This window comes from Eumetopias jubatus, unplaced genomic scaffold (genome assembly GCF_037043125.1).
Source record: "Eumetopias jubatus isolate StellerSeaLion01/CBP00866 unplaced genomic scaffold, mEumJub1_p1.0 scaffold_3, whole genome shotgun sequence".
Lineage (NCBI taxonomy): Eukaryota > Metazoa > Chordata > Mammalia > Carnivora > Otariidae > Eumetopias > Eumetopias jubatus.
In genome coordinates this window covers 106,771,146-106,790,641 of record NW_028274809.1, presented here as the reverse complement: position 1 = coordinate 106,790,641, position 19,496 = coordinate 106,771,146, and the positions used below count along the sequence as shown (strand labels likewise).

Here is a 19,496-nt window from a genome sequence, read left to right as displayed (position 1 = left end):
TCAGAACAACTGCTCTAACATTGGTTTTTGTGTAGTCTAAATCTCAGGGCTTCTTTCCCTGGGTTTGCTGAAGAAAATGATGCCATATGCCATACTGCACCCTCCTTTAAAAAAGACAGTATGACTTGTAATATGTTTTATCAATGGCAATCAATCAATCAAACCAAACAAGAAAACTTTACATTCTCCTTCAATTACCCATTATCAATCCAATGAAGACCAACATATGATGAAATGAGCTTCATTTAAAGCAGAAAGGGTTGCAGATAAACATTTCATAGAAGTTTCTGGAGTATTGGGGGGCAGAAAACACTAAAAATGGGCTATTGGAATGGGTTAAATGCCTTCAAGTCTGAACATCTTAAAGAAGAGACAAAATTTTGCAGGAGGGGGTGATTTAATCATTCACTTTTCCAAATATAAAAATAGAACCAATGTTCTTTCAAAACACTTTCAAGTTATAAGAGTGTGATTTGGTGGAACAGTGGTGTTGGGGAAGGAAAATGCATGGGGTGAAAGCAGGTAGTTCTGCATCATTGTTTTTTGTTTGTCTGTTTCATCTTGTTTTCTGCTCTTTTTTTTCATCATAGAATTTTTTTATTGAGTGGACACTGGGTGCTCCTCTAGGTACTTGACCCATAGCAACAAAGCACAGCATTTCTGGGACTTGCCCTGCTGGCATTATGAGGTCTCTTATCAACTTCTTAAACTCATCATAACAATTTCTTATTTTTAACTATTAATGGGGAATATCAGAAATTGCATATTCAATTTTTTTACTAAGAAAAATAATTCAAGTATACTTGATGTATGACTTACCTTTGAAAAAATAAACATTTTTGGTTAATTTATATGATGTTGAAAAGACAATAATTCCTTTACTTTTGGTTTCACCACTGATGTAATGTTAAGTAACATCCTCTATGCACTATGGCTTATGTAATAAATATGCTAAAAGGTAATTTTTCCGTTACTTTTTAATGTGAAAAGGATACATACGTCCTCCTGCGCTTTGAGACACATTATATCCTCTCAAATAGAAAACTCTACTGGCCTGCATGAGGAAAGCCATTCTCCTGAGTTACGTCACAAGGATAAATGTAAGTGACTAGTCACATATAGGTTCTCTGGCAGCTCACGTGTGTGGCTGCATTTTGCCACAGAGCACCTGTTTATGCAGTTCCAGAACACAAAGTTACTGTGTGTGCACTCTCCCTGACTGGCTTCACCACTGACTGGGAGAAGTTTAGCATGCTTCACCTGAAAATAGGAATAATTTTACCCTACCAGCATGGAAGCAGGAGTAGCATCTTTAGGGATCTCTTCAAACTTTATGATTTATCAAGAATCATATTGTTCTCTTTCATAGTGTAGTATTTTCCCCAAGGAGCTGTAAAATGGGAGCAACTTCAGTTTGCTTTGACACAAGTAAACAGCTAAGCCAAAAACAACAACGAAAACCAACAAACAAAACACAAGCACATGAAAGACCAAAAAATTAAGAAGAAAGTAGTAAAAAAATGAGACTCGCAGGCCCATATCTTTATAAAATATCTATAATTGCAGCAAATTTGGAAAGATGCAATTCAGATTTGGGGAGAATGGGGATAAGAATGATTGTCACTCCTAACGTAAACTTGGAGGTTGTCGATCTTTGGATCCTGCGAGATCAGTTACCAGACTCTTCTTTTACATTTTGCAGATAAATACAATGGGTGCACAGGGGCTAGGTGTTTTTTAACCAATGTCTTGTGGTCTGTTTGCTCTTGACATGGGTTACACACCCACATCTCTCCATTTCACTTTCAGCAGTGGGTGCTAGTTCTTGGATTCTTCTTGCCTCATCTGCACACTGACTGGCACATTTGTGAGGAACAGAAAACCAGAGGGGTAATACTTCCAAGAGTTTCAATGATGAGACAATTACATGCTTGCAGCATACATTTCATATTCTATGTGTTATGAAGTTTCTCGTACTCTGATAAAAAAAACATGTGTGACATGTGACAGTAGGATGGCATGGTTGCAAATGTCCCTAACTATCATGGTGATAAAAGTCTGAAAATAAAAATATTGATTCTGGGAATCCAGCATCCATTGACTCATATATGAACACTTCAACTTGTCACATTCCAATGACAGGGGCAGTGTGCAGAGTTACATCCTGTTCTATAAAATTCAACCTGTTTCTGGTACTCAGGAAGCACTCATGAGCACACATCAACACTAGTGATTACAATGCTGAATGATGCTGTTTTGACAGAAAGAACTTTAATGGCTAAAGGTATCCAGACAGGCATATCCAAATGAATATTTAAATACTGCTACCTTCAATCTATCCCTGGGAAGAAGTACACACCCATCAGATCTTTTCCTGCCTAGCAAATATAAATATCCAGTGTCTCTGAATTTCTGAATGATAGAGAATATAATTCTTCATTTTGGCTGCTAAAGCTAAGTAAAGGGTTTTGTTTTACATTTTTTTTTTTTTTTCTTTTTTTTTGGTTTTGGTTTTGGACCATTGAATGGTACAAAATGGGAATACTGGGACTTCAGGAATTTTAGCCACCTGACATGTCTAAATGGGCATATTGCTGAACACTAAACAACAGAATTCAAACCAACAGACTAAAATGACCTCCAACAGCATGTTTTTTTCTTCTTCAAGTACATTAAGACAAATTCAATAAAGCAGAGTAACATCTGAGATGGAACTTACTGGAGGGAAACATAACAGAAGCAGGTGCTCTCCCCACAGCTGACCTTGGCTCCAGCTCAAGCAGTGTATGTCCTCCAGACCCATCGACATGCTCCTACAACTCCCTGCACTTGTGATCAATTTAACTGAAATGTCTGGAGAAAAAAACCTGCCATAATACACAGCCGCGACGTTTCCCTTCTGACTTGCACAAAGTTTATCACATGTTCAGGCCATATGATAATTTCATAACGACATGAAATTTGCATGAAAGGATAAAAAATATTATTCCATCTTATATACACCTTTCTGCCAGAAAGATTCATAAATCCTGCCTGAAGATAAATTAAACTTTGGCATGGAATATAATTTATGAAAATTACAAACTACTTGAATTGATTTCACCAAAAAAGACATTAAATCTTGATGACTAGCAAACTTCTTCAGAGAAATGAAATGTGATGTTTAAGTAGAGTTAAAACAGCAATATAAATTTTCAAAAATATTTTAAGAGTAAATCATATCACTCATGAAGGTTATTAATTAAGTAAATGCCTTATAATCATAAAAATGCTTTTAATCACTTATAGTTTCTGCTAGATGGGTAAAACATGACAGATGAAGAAAGAAATATGATTCCTCTTGAGAAGACAAAATATAACATATTCTGTTACTTTTTTTTTCTTTTAGCTGGTATGCTTTTAGGACTGCTTTTGTCAGAGTTAAAAGTTGCACAAAATCAATTTAAAGAAAATTTGTAAGAAACCCCCATTGATTACTTATGGCATTTCATTACTAGTAGTAAAGCTCTGTAGTGAGAGTTGGCTAAATAAATAAATAAGGAGAGAAAATTGAATCTGGGTTGACTGGAAAATTTTGGACCTTACTTATATCACTATTCTAAACATCTGAACTTCAAGTTTTATATAAGAACAGCTTCTTAGCTTTGATAATATTACAATGGCCCTAATATTTACAGCTATAATTTGTACCTTAAGGATTTACAAGCCCTGCTTAACCTACTTGCAAAAAATCCTTTCTAATTTATAGCTATGAGGCTGACCTTTCCTACCTTAGACTTATGTGGCTAAATTCTCTTCCTCTCTATTGCTGTTTCTCCATCTCTCTTTTTACACACACACACAGGTACACACAGCTCTTTGAAAAGTATTGTCATTGCACAATTTATCTTTCAATTCCCATCATCCAACAAGGCCCCTGACTTGTTTTCAGTGCTTTGTGACTATTTATGGAATGAATGAATGGACTCAGTAAGTGATATTTGAAACTTTCTGGTCCCCACTATAAGCACTGACAGTCAGTTCAGAACAACTTGTCTAAAGGGCTGATTCTGAGTCTCAGGAGGAACTTCCTAATGAAGGGATGTGAGCCCGGGGAACCAGGCCTGCTTTTTTGTGCAAATGTAAGGAAGCTGCTCAAATGATATGATTTCAGGGAGCATCAAAGAAGCCTGTGGAAAACAGTAGTGCCTTCTCCCACCATATGACTGGTGACACATCCCTTTGAAATTCTGTAACGTATTTTATTGTACAGTTATCAATAATTATCAGGAATCAGGTATCACTAGGAAGGGTGTGATGTGTGGCTCACTGACTTAGAGGCAACACCTACTAAGGTGTAAATAGCTGATATATTATTTTTCTACAGGTAGATTTTGGCTATAAGAATGAAAAATAATAAGGGTCTTTGGACATCTGAAGATAATATGTACAGGGAGAAAAGAGACAAAGAGTCTGAGACCACCTCAGAATTTCTAAGAGGTGGCATAATCTCTTAGTGCTACGGCTAATGAAGCTAGAATGGAAGAATTTGTAAAATGAAATCTATAGTTATAAATGCTTTATGACATATTTTAACCATCCCTCAGGTCTGAAACAAAATCGTAATTTTCCCTGGGCCTGGCCACACAGAAGTGTTGTAGGGTGTTAGTACAGAGGGGACTCAAAATGTCCCTTACCTACAAACAACTGGCTGTTCAGCTGCAATCGGAAATGGCCTTCCTCCGAAGTCTCCCTGGTCATCCTTGGGAGGCTGTCCACCTGGAGTGAAGTCTCCTTGAGGTTCCTCTCAGCCCGGACGTAATGCCATTGGTTGTCATTCAGAAGAGAAGGAGAGTGAACTATGAGCTCTACGGGGCCATTCCCAACATCAATGGCAAAAGTGATCTCAGATGGAGCTGAAACCAAAAAGGGAAATGGGTAGGAAGATGAGGGGAGGTGTCAGTCAGTGCATTGAGATCACAGGCGCACCCTGAATGAATGGTATAAATAACTACAAGTCAATACAAGGTGAGGAGGTCTTCATTTGAAATCTCTGCATATTAAAATTACCAATTAGTTGTGAAAATTACTAGATACTAAGTCCCAAACTCTTTTTTTGGTCCAGTTGATACTCATTGTGAGAATTCAGGAAATAGGATAGGGGCCAGGGCCATAGATGCCAATCTGATAAACATGAATCAGTGCAAAGCTCTGGGGTTTCTGGGTCTACTCTGGCTTCAAGTGTGTTTTCATGGATATCTGTAGATACTAGATTAGTGAGGCTGCTACATTCCTGCAGGGAGAGGATTCATACCCTTGAAAGTCCAGGGTTCTCCTCTATGTTATTTCATTAATTCATGTGATTATAATCATTCACGCTATTCTTATGACTTTTTTTTTCTCTATTTCAAGGAGACTCAGAAAGTTTAAGTGTTTGTCTCAAGGACATATCACTGCAAGTAGTGGTGCCTGGGATCAAACATAAGCCCCCTTCCCCCTTCCATGACTCTTTCTACCTTTCTATAAAAATCTGCATATCACACATTCCAGGGGTCAGCCAGTCAGGAGTAATAATACCAATGACAATGATGATGATAGTGGTAGTGGTGTGGGCAGTGGTGGTGCTGGTGGTGATGATGGTGGTGGTGGTGATGATGATGATGGTGGTGATGGTGGTGATGATGGTGGTGGTGGTGACATACCAATTGAGGGACAGAGAGAAAGAGAGAGAAGTAGCAGGAACACAATAGATATAATGAATTCTGCTGAGTGGTATACTAAATACTGACCAAAGATTCTGTCATTTTAATTCTCAAAATAACCCTATGAGAAGGGCATCATTTTTATTCCCATTTTATGGGTGAGAAAACTTAAGTTCAGAGAAGTATAATTTTCTCAGTTTCTCAGACAAGACAAAGAACCTGACTCCAAAAGTAGAATTCTTCATTTTTCTCTATCGAGTATGTCTTTTTGTATCTTCCATTATTACATAAGAATTTTTCTTAAATCTGAAGGACGTGGAGAGGCAAATTATAAATTGATGTTGATGAGAAAACAGTGCCCTTTCAGTCACTGGAGCCTTCCTATGACAGATTTTCCCTTCCTTCCCGGCACCTTGGGCAGCCCCCTCTCTTTTACACCTAAAATAGGACATGGGTATTTATTTGACAAAGTCATCAACTGAATTATCAGTAATACCAAAGGTCAAATAGTACCCTGGACCACTCCCTCCTCAGCCTTCAAACCCAAACAGAAAAGCAGCCTTTGTATAAGAAGCCCACAGTAGGTGGGATTTCAAGTAACTAAGAGCTTGAATTGTTTTGCATTCTGGTCAAGGTGAGCCCTGACCTAAATTAAGAGAGGCAGGAAAGTAGAGGCCTGAAAATGGGATTTGAAAGCATGGACCCTGGAGCCACGTTTTTGATCTTGTCACCACTCAATTTTCTCATTTGTAAAATGGGAATAAACATAGTGCCTAACTGTCAGGTTGTTTATGACTTAATCCTGATGAAGTTCATAGACCCATGCCTGGCACATAAGATGTACTCAAAGTGATAGCTATTGTCTATTACTATAGTGGCACAGCTGACCAACTCAGCCACATGGCTTTGCCTCACAAACCCACGCATTAAAGGAGACAGAACTGAGGCAAACAAATTGGGTTCAACAATTAAAAGATTAAATAAGATGAAGTTGGCCCTTTGAGCCATTTCCTGTTCCTTATTCAGGCCACAAATGCCACCTTGCAGCTCTGCACTTCTTGAGATCAAATAAACATTAACTGCGAGATAACTGGGACCTCAATTTATTTCTCTCTACAAAACAAGGGTAAAGATTGGTGAGAATTGGAGAGGAAAAACGTTAAAGATTTTGCTAAAAGCCTTCCTGCAAATCTGGTCTTGTGGATATTATGTTCTACATGGACAGCACATCTTTATGGGGCTCTGGCTCTACTGCTGCATCTACCCACCACCCCCTGTCACACCCTCCTTGGTAGGGTTCCTGTACAGGCTTATCCCTGCTCCAACATTTATCCCCCTGTTGTACAATGATCTTTTTATGGTCTGTCTCCCCAACTAGTCTGCAAATTCTAGATGAAAAATTCACTTTTTGGACAGCTGGCACCATGGATTGTACATAGGAAGCTCTCATTCAACCAAAGGCTCATTCATTAAAACGTTACACCATGGGGCGCCTGGGTGGCTCAGTTGGTTAAGCGACTGCCTTCGGCTCAGGTCATGATCCTGGAGTCCCGGGATCGAGTCCCACATCGGGCTCCCTGCTCAGCAGGGAGTCGGCTTCTCCCTCTGACCCTCTTCCCTCTCGTGCTCTCTATCTCTCATTCTCTCTCTCTCAAATAAATAAATAAAATCTTAAAAAAAAAAAACGTTACACCACACATACTAAATACAAGTTTGTAATTTTCCTCAGATTTTTTTTTGTTTTGTTTATTCCAAGACATTAACTTCCTTGAAAAATATTTTAATTAATTATTGATTTAATTATTTTTAATTTTATTAATTTATTAAATTATTTAATTAAATTATTAATTTATTTATTTTTAATTTTGATAATTAAATATTTTTAATTATTACTATTTAATTTTATTTAGGTTACTATTAAAGACATACTTTGTTCAGCCCATTCCTCCTAGAACTGGGGGACAATCAGTAAAATGCAGTAATCAGAGCTAATGTTTATTGAGTGCTTACCACAAACCAGGCACTCTGCAAAGCATTTTTCATGAATGAACTCCTTAATATTTTAAGCCTCACTATACTCTTATGAGACAGGTAACATACTGCAGCTGAGAGAACTGAGATGACAAGTTCCTCCAACCCAGATGGAGCAGAATCAAGATTTAAATCCAGGTGATGTGCCTCTGGAGCTCATTTTTAACCCACCCTTCCTATCCAAAAAATATTCTTCCCCCAAACCTATGCAGTGCCCCTGGGGGGTCAAAGCTAATGTATATAATAGAGGTGACTGGAAACAAGTGAACAATAATAACATAAGTAAATAAGTGATACTTCCAACATTGCCTAGTGACTCTGAGGATGGGGACCTGACACAAACCAAAGTCTGCTCTCCTTTGCTGGAGGGATGGTGAATTACCCAATGGCCCTGGAGGGGAAAACCAGGAGCCCGGTGTCAGCCCTTAGCTCCAGCATGAATTAACCCCTGGCCTTTCTTTCTCCCACCTGTCTGACAAATATCTTCCCTCATCACTACTCCCTTGTGGTTCAAGACAAAAGTATAGAGTCACTTAGCCCTTCAGTAGGTTTTTACCAATCCAGGTCTTGTGTTAGACCCTGAGAATGCACAGATGAATGAAACCCAATGAGCTCACAGTGTACTTTCAAGATTGACAAAGAAGGAACGTGCTAAGTGGAGGAAAGTGCTGTAAGTTCAAGAGAATGTCTACTAAGTTATTTTAGAAGATGAGAGGCTTTCTGAGTAGAGGCTCCTATATAATGCTCTCCCTTCCTAGAAGCTCATGTCTATGTCCTCCACCCTGACCCCATGTTGGGCATGAGACAGATCGCAGGGACCATTTATGGACAAAGAAGAAGTCACTTAGCCTCTCTGATCTTCTGTGCATACATCTATAAAAAGGGAAATACGAACTACATGACACATCATTAAATATTTCTGGAGATAAGGCAACTCTTAGAAAAAAGGACATATACTTTGCATAAAATTTCGAGGACTTCCTGAATGTCTTACATTTCAAATCACAGAGAAAAATAATTCTATTTTCTCTGAATCCTAACATTCTTGGGTTTTGAGGCAGTCTTGCAAAACAGAATAGGGAGTTGCACTAAGGAAGAAAGAGGTAGATTGATCCTGGATCCTGACTCTTACTAGCTGTGTAACTCTCGGTCTGTTACTAAGTCTCCTGAGGGTCACCTTCCTCATCTATACATTGGACTAGGAGTTGAACAATGAAAATCATAGTGCAGTATCTTGATGATCATCAATAGGATTGTTTGAAAAAAATGAATAATAAATGAAAAGCATGTAATACAGTGTCTAATCAGAGTAGACACTAAACAATTTAGTTTTAGTGTTACATTTTATATTATTTTATATTATATAAATGTATAAATTTAATTATTAGTAGTATTAACTTTACCATCTCTGAGGATCTGAGGATTATTTGGTAATTTTTTTTTTGGTACTTTCTTGATATGATACCGCTGAGCATCACAACTCAAGTCTCTCTCTTTTTCCCCCATATACATATGTATATCATATAACAAATACATATACAGATATATACGAAATATGCATTTCTCCTTCACTTCTTCCATGGGCTTGAAAACTAGCAAAATACACCACTCCAGAATATGCTACTTTAAAATCAGGGCGATTTTGAGCTGAAGGCAATTGAGAAGAAGCAGAGGCATAGAAAGCTCCCTGCTCTCCCCGTTTGTTAAAGCAGGACATAAATTTACAAAGATGACTCTCCTCCCTTCTCTACCAGAAGGACAAAAGTTAATTGCCTGGAGACAACTTCATTTTTTTAAGATTTTATTTATTTATTTGAGAGGAAGAGAGAAAGAGAGAGAGAGCATAAGCAGAGGAAGTGGCAGAAGGAGAGGGAGAAGCAGACTGCCCACTGAGCGGGGAACCAGATATGGGGCTTGCTCCCAGGACCTGGGGATCATGACCTGAGCTGAAGGCAAATGTTTAACTGACTGAGCCACCCAGGCACCCCTTGAGACAACTTTAGACCCTAACGGTCTAGAGATGTCATCAGAGGGATCTGCATAACAAACTTTACTAACTAGACTTTATCACTACTCTTGGAAACCTAAAACTGCCTTCCTTTGTCTATTATTTCTCCATAAATTTATTCTCTGTTGAACATGCTATATAATAAGCTATAGTTCTAAGCCACCTCTTTGAGTTACTTATGTTTCTCAGTGCATCTCCCATGTACATACAACGTGTGCATGTTAGTAAACTTCTGTTTAGTTTTTCTCTTGTTACTCTGTATTTTATTACAGGGGTCTCAGCCAAGAACTGAGAAGTTAAGAGGGACATTATTTTTCTTCCTTTACAGAATTTAGAGAGAGTTAGACACCCCCCCCCCCCCCCACACTCCACCCCTATCCAGGTGTAAAGGTGGGCCCTGGCAAAACTACTGCAGTCTTTACTTCCATGGCCAGAGGCATTGGTCAGAGGTGTTCAGGTGTTGCACATCAGGAGTTTCACCCATCAGCTGAAATGCAGCTCTCCCTTGAAGGAGAGCTTGCTTTAGACTGAAGAAGGTATTCAGAAGTCAGTGCAGGGAGAGAAATAAATTGAATCCAGATAACACTATGAAACTGATGAATCCAACCAGAAATAAAGTGTCTCATCAATTCTGGACTTAGTCACATGTCCCAGTACAAGTGAATCCCCATCCTTGTGCCCACCAGTTCAAATCAAATTTTATTTAATTGTAGCCAAATACATCTGATTGGCATATGGGTATCATAAACCCCATTTTGCAAAAGTAAGCATGAAGGGGGTGAAGAACATGCTCAGGATTAAACTTAGAGTGATGGAAATTTGAATCCACCTGGGGTTCTAAGTAATAGGCTCTTTCTACTACACCACACTGACTCTCAACAGACATTCCCCTCTGCTCCTCCTCACCCACTCCAAAATATGTTTCCAACCTCACAGCCATTGTGAGATCATTGTCAAAATATCTCATTTTTTCCCTCAGTCTCATTTGAAACAGTTCCACTAAAACCTGACACTGTGAAATGTCTTGTTTCTCATAGAATATGGACTAATCTCAAGGCTACATAACTCACACATTTTAGTTGGAAGTGACCCAGAAGGAAATGGATTGAAAATTTCATGAAGACTTCTTGTTCCCTGTTGAACAATATGGATATATCAACTTTGGAAGCTTCTGTTCAGATAGTTATACAGAAATACTCCTTAGAGATGGCAGAGAAATCTATTCTGTTTAAAGACCATTCCCTTTATAAACAGCTGATCTGTAGAAGTATCTTGTTATGAACCCCTTAGGCTGAAAATTTTATCTATAGAAAAGGCATAGGATGAGTGTACCTGTTAATAAGAAATGGAAGATCCCTTTCAATTTGTTTTTTTTCTTTTAAATAATAATAGTAAAATACAATATTTTGAAAAATATGAAGTCTTGTACTTTAAAATTTTTTTTTTTTAAATGAACATGATTTTATTTTTTTTAAGATTTTATTTGAGAGAGTGAAAGCACACGAGAGGGGGGAGGGTCAGAGGGAGAAGCAGACTCCCCGCTGAGCAGGGAGCCCGATGCGGGACTCGATCCTGGGAACTCCAGGATCATGACCTGAGCCAAAGGCAGTCGCCCAACCAACTGAGCCACCCAGGCGCCCCTTTAAAATTTTTATATAAAATCTTCTTGTTTTAAAAAATATATGTCCTTCAACCTGGTGAAAAAGTGTATGGCAAAAAATTATATCAATGGATTTTTAAATTTTCATCAGATTAAATACCATCTGCATTTAAAACATTTTTGTATAACCCAAAGGACAAAATACAGTACCAGAAAGTACAAACAAATCGGACATTGAAATGTAATTAACACTAAATCATTGCTCATTACCTTGTGATAATATGCCATGACATTTGCTGCTGCTTTAATGAATCAAAAGGCCTTAGGGCCTGATTTTTATTAAATTTACATTGAGGTTATTATATCCATATTATGCAATGGTTGGCACTCAACCCCACCTTTTCAGAGCCTGGCTAAGTTAGATAGGAGAGATCTTATTTCACACTAAAGCCACAAGAGCTTCCTCCCATTAATAGTCTAAGTCGTCAGAGTAAAAGGAGGTTAAACCTACCAATTAAAGAGATCTCTTTCCTTGTATGTATTGTTCTATAACTGCAAAAGAAACACTTAGCTGTTTGGTGATTTGCAGGGGGCTGGTGCAAACACCTCAGTCATCTCCGCCAGCTAGCACTTTTGTTTCTTTCTCTGGAGCTCTCAAATTTCCAAGCTCCTGTTGCCAAGACGTTACTTAATGTTTTTAAGGGTATTTCATGAAGTTGCATCACTATCACAGTATGGGTCAATTGCCTTCATCAAACTATGGAAAACATCTGTGTAGACACAGATAAATGAGACATCTAATGACAAGCCCAAGTCATCATGGTCATGGGCATAACAAGGGCAAGTTGGTGGGAGCAGTTCATCCGTGTATAAGAAATAAGGGGGGGGCAGTGAGTGCAGAAAATCAGAAAGCCAGCAAAAGCAACTCAAAGTAGATGCTTTTATTATTGCCAAGCACCAGAAATTCTAAACAGTATCAGTGAAAAAACATTCCTCCACCAAAAAAAGCCTTTTGTTGGTCTAAGTTCTAACAAATGCTGATGTCAGTATGAATTTTTAATAATGTATATGTAAGCCTCAAGCACATTTTATTGCTTACCACTTAATAAATATTATATTCAAGAGGGAAGTTAATGCAGACAACTTCAGATACACCTTTGGCTCCTGAACATGCAGACTCAAATATATGGGCTTAGTTTTAAGAGTAAGAATTCAGCTTCTGATTTCTCATTTTTACAATTACTGCACTATCCTTGTTTAACTCAAATCTACTGTTGAAACACATGAATACACATTATCACAGGGCTTGTGGACACAGATTGCACCCAAAGAGAACTCACACAACTGCAAAACTTTAGCAGTTATATAAGATTTTACCAAACAGAATAGTAACCTGTGATGAAATTTCTGATGAAAATATTTTAGGGAATTTTTTGTATTGATTGCAGAGATATTTAAAAGTTGCTAAAATTGATCCTGAAGAAATCACGTGGAAAGAATCATAATTTCTGGAATTTATTATAAAATAAAATATTTTTATGAATATCTACCAAATTTATCTTTATGTTTAAAACCTTTCCTAAAATTTACATGTCTGTTGTTTAATGTGAAAAAAATTATTTTAAATTTAAAATTAGTAAAACTATCCTTTGATCGATATAAGATAGATGGGCAAATCTGATTATACTCTGTTTTGAACATACATATGTGAAGACAATTGATTTTGATGAATTCATCCACAAATATGCAGAAGTAAAGTTGAAGGAAAAGAAATTTTAATATGACTATTACTGGAACAAACCAATATACGGTATGTTTTTGTCCCTTTTATTTAGGAAAAAAAAAGGACTAATGTAATTAGGAACCATCATGTCTTTTCTTTTTTGTACTGGAATTTTTTTATTGGTATTATTGCATGTAGGTGTTCAATATGAGGACATTTTGCCATTTACATTTCCATTATTCTTCATTTAACTTTATAATCATTACTGAATAGAACTTGTATATAGGAGATGGGATGTTAGACAATGATCCATATCCGGGAGTCAAATTCTTTAGCTACACTGCTGCTTATAGTGAAGTAGTTGAAAGACAATGGAAATTCTGTAATCACACACTCCTAATGGTGGGAAATAAATCAGGAAGTTACTTTCAGAGCAAAAGTACAACAAAAAGTAGATCCTAAATATGAATAGAATGCATAATAATAATACATTAAGCTTTCCATGGAGATTGAAGTGAAAAAGTTCTGGGGTGTGGAAGCTTAAAAGTCAAAGGTAAGCAGTACCCGCGGACAGATAAAGCACACTGTAATAGATATCTATTGAGAATTTGAAGAATGCACCATTTTGAAGGGAGAACGATTAAATACAGATAAGCAATAAGAAAACAAAAAGCATTAGAAGGAACTAGAAATTATCATGACTAATTTTACAGATTTCCAGAGGCATTAATAGTTGATAGTATCAACATGTACTAGTTGTTTGTGGCAAAGATAAGACTCGGACTTCCGTTGACATTATGTTAAATTCATAAGTGAGGGCACTTACAGCTAATTTCAAGTCGGATGAAGTCTTTCATGCCAAGGTTTTCTAGGAAAACTCCCGATAGAGCCGTGGTTTTAAAAAAGAAGGAAATATCAGCACTGAACTCCGCATGGAAAGTAGGAAAGTGGAGGTAAGAGGCTTCTGTATAAAATGACACCGCATTCCAGAAGTACCCTGCAAATGAAAAAACCCTTAAGCATGGTTCATTGTTTTAGAATGGGATGTAGAAAATCACTGGGCATGTGAATAATTTTCAAGACTGAAGGACATTGCAGGGAAAAGGAATAGGGAATAAACATCTTGTGCTTATGTAATGAAGAGAGAAAGCTTCTTTCGATTTAGTACTCACGGTCTCCATAGCAACGCAAGGGACCAATTCTCCAAGCAGCTTCTGAGTTTGATCTGTTGGTATCAGTGATAACTATCTGAGTGACAGGCAAGTGGTCTTTGAAGGAAAGAAAGCCAGTATCATTTGTCCTGCAAAACATAAATTTAAGAAAAGAGAGAGAAAATGTGGGTAACATAGGGGCTCTTTTACCAAGACTCCTCTTTTCAAAGGTGATTTGGGTGGTTGCAGCAGCAGGGTGTGAGGCCAGGGAGGGGAACCAGAAGGCTTTTCATCTCATAAGCATATGCAAAAAACTGGAATGCCAATTACAAAACCCTTGGCCACCTTCCAAAAACCAGTGGAATTTACATTTTCCCTGTCTTTCCGGAAACACAGGTAATTTACAGAGCTTGCTATTGCTTGTTGTAGCTGACGCATCCCACCTGCCCAATGCCTTGTTGATGTAACATTAAACATCAGCTCTCTTTCCACAGAGATTGGCTATCTCAGTAACTAACTTGAAATGGGCACCACAAATCTCACTTGAAATCACTCCCAGTACTTGTTCCAGCCACTTGCCTACAGGTTTTAATCAGCTTGGGATGTTTCTTATCACATTTTAACTCTAGGTAAAACAAGTCTTTAGAGTTACCTGTTTGTTGCTTTTCATTTTGCTCTATATTTTAAAGATCTTGGGAGTTAATGACTGTCTTTGTTAATTATGCAAATAGATAACTAGTCACCCTTTGGCAAAAAAAAATTAAAAATAAATAGGGTGAAGCTATTGTTTTTCCCTTTTTTAAAGCTGTGTTTTCGGACTCATGGTAAGGAATATCATTCAACTGAGAGAAGAAAAGTGTAGAGAAGAAACCTGTATTGAATGAATAACTATTCTGAGCCAGAAATATACTAGGGGATAAGGATATTTTTCCCACACAACACTCTTGTGCAGTGGGTATTATTATTTTCATTCACAGATGAGGAAACTGAGTCTAAGATAGATATCAGATATTTTGTCTAAGCTCACAGGGCACAAGAGGCAGGGCCTTGATCACATACATGGTATCTACCCCATGTCTAAATTTAACAAGCATGCCAAAAATAGCCATGTCTAAACTTAACAAATATAAATATATTTGTATGCTTTGAAGAAGCCTCTATATTATGTGCTAACATTTCTTTCTGACATGATAATTTGAAACTCATGACTAATAAAAGACTGAAATTTCTGAAAGAAGTCCGGGGGTGGGGAATACAAAATACGTTATATTACAGCAAGTCTTGAAATAGTAACCACATTTTTTCAAAGCCTTTTTAAGTGTGCAAGGTGAACTTTGCTTTGTTTTCTTGCTCCATTTAACTCATCCAAACATCAGGTGGCCTGCTAGAAAAAATGATGGGACATTTTCATTTCCATGCTCCATCCATCAGGTGTGCTACCAACTTTAAATGATGAGCTGAACTGAGTCATATGAGGTAGTCTGAAAACTGCACAGAGTGGGACTCCCCACCCACCACAGCCTTAGTTAAGAACAGGATGGATCACCTTGCTGGTGCACGGGAATTGGCCAATATTCAGGGCAAAGTATATAATGTAGCAATTTTATAACAAGAACACAAAGGAGCAGATTCATATTGGCTCTCTCTCTGTAGTCACAAAGAAATCAATAAAACACTCAACACACACTCAAAATCAATGTTAAATTTCATCATCATTTACATACCATTTACAGCTCTGAGTTTAGAGACCAGAAAATAATATCCCAAATTCTTAACTGGGGAGGCATGGCAGGAGTAGTGTGATGTGATGCTTTAAGGACTTAGCTTCAGAAACACACATATTTGTTCTGGAATCCCAAGTCCCGAGTTCCTAGCTGTGTTAGGTTGGGCAAATCATTTTATTTCTGAGATTCCCCAGTATCCTCAATTTTAAAATGGAGATAAAGCCTATAACACAGAGTTACTGAGAGAATTAAATGAGATCATACAGTCACTTAGCATGGTGCCTGATCTATGGTAAATGCTCAAAAATGGTAGTGGCAACACTCATTTTAGTTCTTATCTTTGTCCCTAGAACCTCTGTGGTCTTAGGCAAGTCAATCCATCTTTTTATGCATCCAGTTATAATTCTATAATTCTATATTGGAGATCTCATACTACAAAGAACATTGTAGAAAATTAAATGTTAATGTTTGGCCTCCAACTCATGAGATTTGGAGAAAAACATATCAATTCATCTTGGTTATAAATAAATAAAATAGTCACCTGCACACACACCTTTCAGGTCAAGTAACCAAAAAGGTAAAGAAATGCACTATCCATTTTCTGTTATTTGAGTACCTGTATTTAGAGGCCATTCAAAGGATCAGGAATAAGACTTTTGTTTCTGTTTGAAAGAACATCTATGAATGTTACAAAGACACAGAATAAAATTTGAGTCTTCATAATTCAATATCTTTTCAAGCAGAGATTTCAAAGTAAATTCCAAGTAATCAAAGTCGAATAAAGACAAACCCATATGTAATCCTGAAGAAACTATATTGCTCTAGGATTTTGTTTCTCTCCATTTTTATTTTCAAGGTGAAAATGGTAGATTCTGTAGTCTATCAATGCTAACTACTGTCTCCCTTACCCACTATGGCATCTTGTCTGCATCAATTTGATGTCCTGTGTCAAAGTGTTGGGATATACAAATAGCCCTCGAAGAATAAAAATCTCTTCCAAGTAACAGATAAAAAAAAAATCATATTTAATTTGATAATGCAAGGCACAATACCAAAAATACATTTTTTTAGATACAAACTCAAATTCTTACAGGGGCCAGATGAGTAATAAAAACAAGTGAAGCCAGCTTTGGTTTGGATAACAAATGGAACCTGACATATACCTTCATTGTCAGAGGGAGAGAGATGGGGGGGAGGGAGAGAAAGAGAAAAAGAGAGAGGGAGAGAAGAAAACTGGTAGAAAATATTTTTTTTTTTTTGGCTAAAGGAAACAGTGATATTCATTAGTAACAAGTAATAATGCTTTTTATGAATGTCAAAAAAGTGGGTCACGTAAAACTTCCCAAATTTTTAATCTTGACAATGGATTTAAAATTCTAAAAAGAATAAAAAGTGTATGATGGGAACCAACACTGCACAGGCCAATAAAATGCAGGTGAGGGTTGGGGTTGTGTTCAGCTTATGGACAAACTAGGCATCAAGGATACTTTACATATTTATTCATTCTCTTAAAGTCACAGTGAGAATAAAATTGGATTTAATTCAGTTTGTGAGTGACAGGTATGATTCAAACATTTCAAACATCAATGGGTAGAATATTTGGAGGGGTGGATGATGGAGTGGATTTTAGAGTACAAGATGATATACAGTGATACAAATTAGGGTGGTACGCATTTATAAGCAGGGAGTCTACAGCCATACATTTCTTTCTGCACATTAACTTGTTTTCCTTTCTCTTTTGTTTGAACTTGCTTTCTCAAGGACAAACACTTTATAGACTTTGTCTTCCTTTGGAACAACATACAAGATTTTTCCTAAGGGTACAGGGTACTTACGTACTTTATAAGTGCAGAAATGGTTATGTTGTAGTGAAAAAGCTTTGCCCTTTGGACCAGACTATTATGGGTTGAATCCATGTGACTCAATACACTAGCTTATAAAATGTCAGTGAGGTCACTCTAGGCCTCAGTTTCCTTATCTCTAAAATGGGGATAATGATATCAATTTGATATTGTATAATCAAAAGAGATAATATATATAAAACTATTAACCCACTGACTAACACAAAATAGGCATTCGATAGTTACTGAAATTCCCTGTAATGTTTGAAATAAAAATGTGAAATACAAAGAATTTTTAAAGGAAAAGCAAGAAAGGGAGCCTCACTGTTGACATGAATGAGCAGAGACCAGTCGCAGATGCCGGGCAGAGACTCCAACTTATGGAGGTTCCAAGGGTACAAGGCACAGACATGTGTGGTCCTCAGGAAACACACATGAGCTAATAGAAAAACACATCAGAAGCAATGTGGTCTCCTCTTCCTTTATGGGCATCTTGGGATTTTACCAGGTTCAGGATTTCAGAGCAAAACGGGCTGCTGATTTCTTTAGTGAATCATTGGGGTAAATGTGGTGAAAAGTCACATGCTGATTTTTTTTTTTCATGAACCAATCAATTTTGGTTAACTGCTGCTCTGTAAACTTCTTTTAGCAGAGTCATTTGGGTCACTGAGCCTATTAAGAGAGTTTCTTGTTTCCTTATTCTATGCTTATTTCTTTTAGTCACTTGAAAGTAAGAAACAAAACAAAACAAACAAAAAGACACATTATGCATAAGGTAGAAATTATGCAAAAAGTGAAGACCCTAGCACTCTCTGAAGCCCCTGTGTGAATCTGAGTGGATGAGTCTCAAGACCCTCTGTGCAGCCTTCCCTTGAGTGGGTGACCTGATGCCCTCCACTTCCTGTGGCTGCAAGGGAGGAATGACCTGCAAGATGCCCATAAGCAAGTCTGCAAGTCTGAGGTACTGTGTTAATGCTTGCCAGTAATTCTGCCCTGACTTTGGTTAAGGCGATTGTTTCCATTTGTCTTCCTTCTTAAGACTTCATGATAAAAAAGACCTAGGGGATTAGATTAAAGGTTGGGTGTCACTTGATTGCCAAAAAAAGCAAATGCAAGCATAGACTGCAGTAACATAGACAAGTGCACACCAGGAGGTCATATCCATTCCTCTCTGCCCTACACTGACCAGACCATGTCTGGAGACTTGTTTTCTGTTCCCAGCATAAGGAAAGTGAAGGGGAATATTTTGCAAATATTTAAACATTTTAGAAACTATAGTTCTTCAGTAAATATTTTAGAAATTTGAAACCATAGTGCTCTGCTCAAATAGATGTGAGAAAAACAAAATCAGGCCTTGGTATATGAATATAGCCAAAGGCTACCCAATATTACTTTATTATTAATGAGCCTCAAGATTTTATGAGTATAAAGTTAATCAAAAAAATGCTACCACAGATGAAGATTTTTGGAGGCATAATTTGATTAACCTGCTCTGGATATGAATGAAAGTAGCATTCAGTAGAGCCAAAAAAGTTCTTCCCAGAACTGTCTGCACTTTCCCTCTTATCTCCTGCTCTTCTTCTCCCTTGCCTCCTCAACTCCCACAATCAGCCTTCTCTCCTTTCATGCCAAGGCAACTCCTCTCACAGAATTGCTAACTTCCATGGAATATGTCAGCCCCTAACTCATTCCACTCTGTGGCAGCATTTCAGTATTGCCTTCCTATCTGTTACACAC

The 19,496-nt window shown here is 37.5% G+C and overlaps 1 protein-coding gene across 2 annotated transcripts in view; it reads right to left on the bottom strand.

The window, feature by feature from the left end:
- The window catches only part of CNTNAP5 (contactin associated protein family member 5), an 855,278-nt gene that overhangs the window by 120,604 nt on the left and 715,178 nt on the right, over positions 1 to 19,496 (bottom strand). For both annotated transcript variants that reach the window (XM_028101360.1, XM_028101361.1), the window contains exons 15-17: positions 14,216 to 14,343; positions 13,870 to 14,040; positions 4,677 to 4,895 (exon numbers count right to left, since the gene is read on the bottom strand). In XM_028101360.1, coding sequence (XP_027957161.1) covers positions 4,677 to 4,895; positions 13,870 to 14,040; positions 14,216 to 14,343 — 518 coding nt within the window. The remainder of the gene's footprint in view (positions 1 to 4,676; positions 4,896 to 13,869; positions 14,041 to 14,215; positions 14,344 to 19,496) is intronic.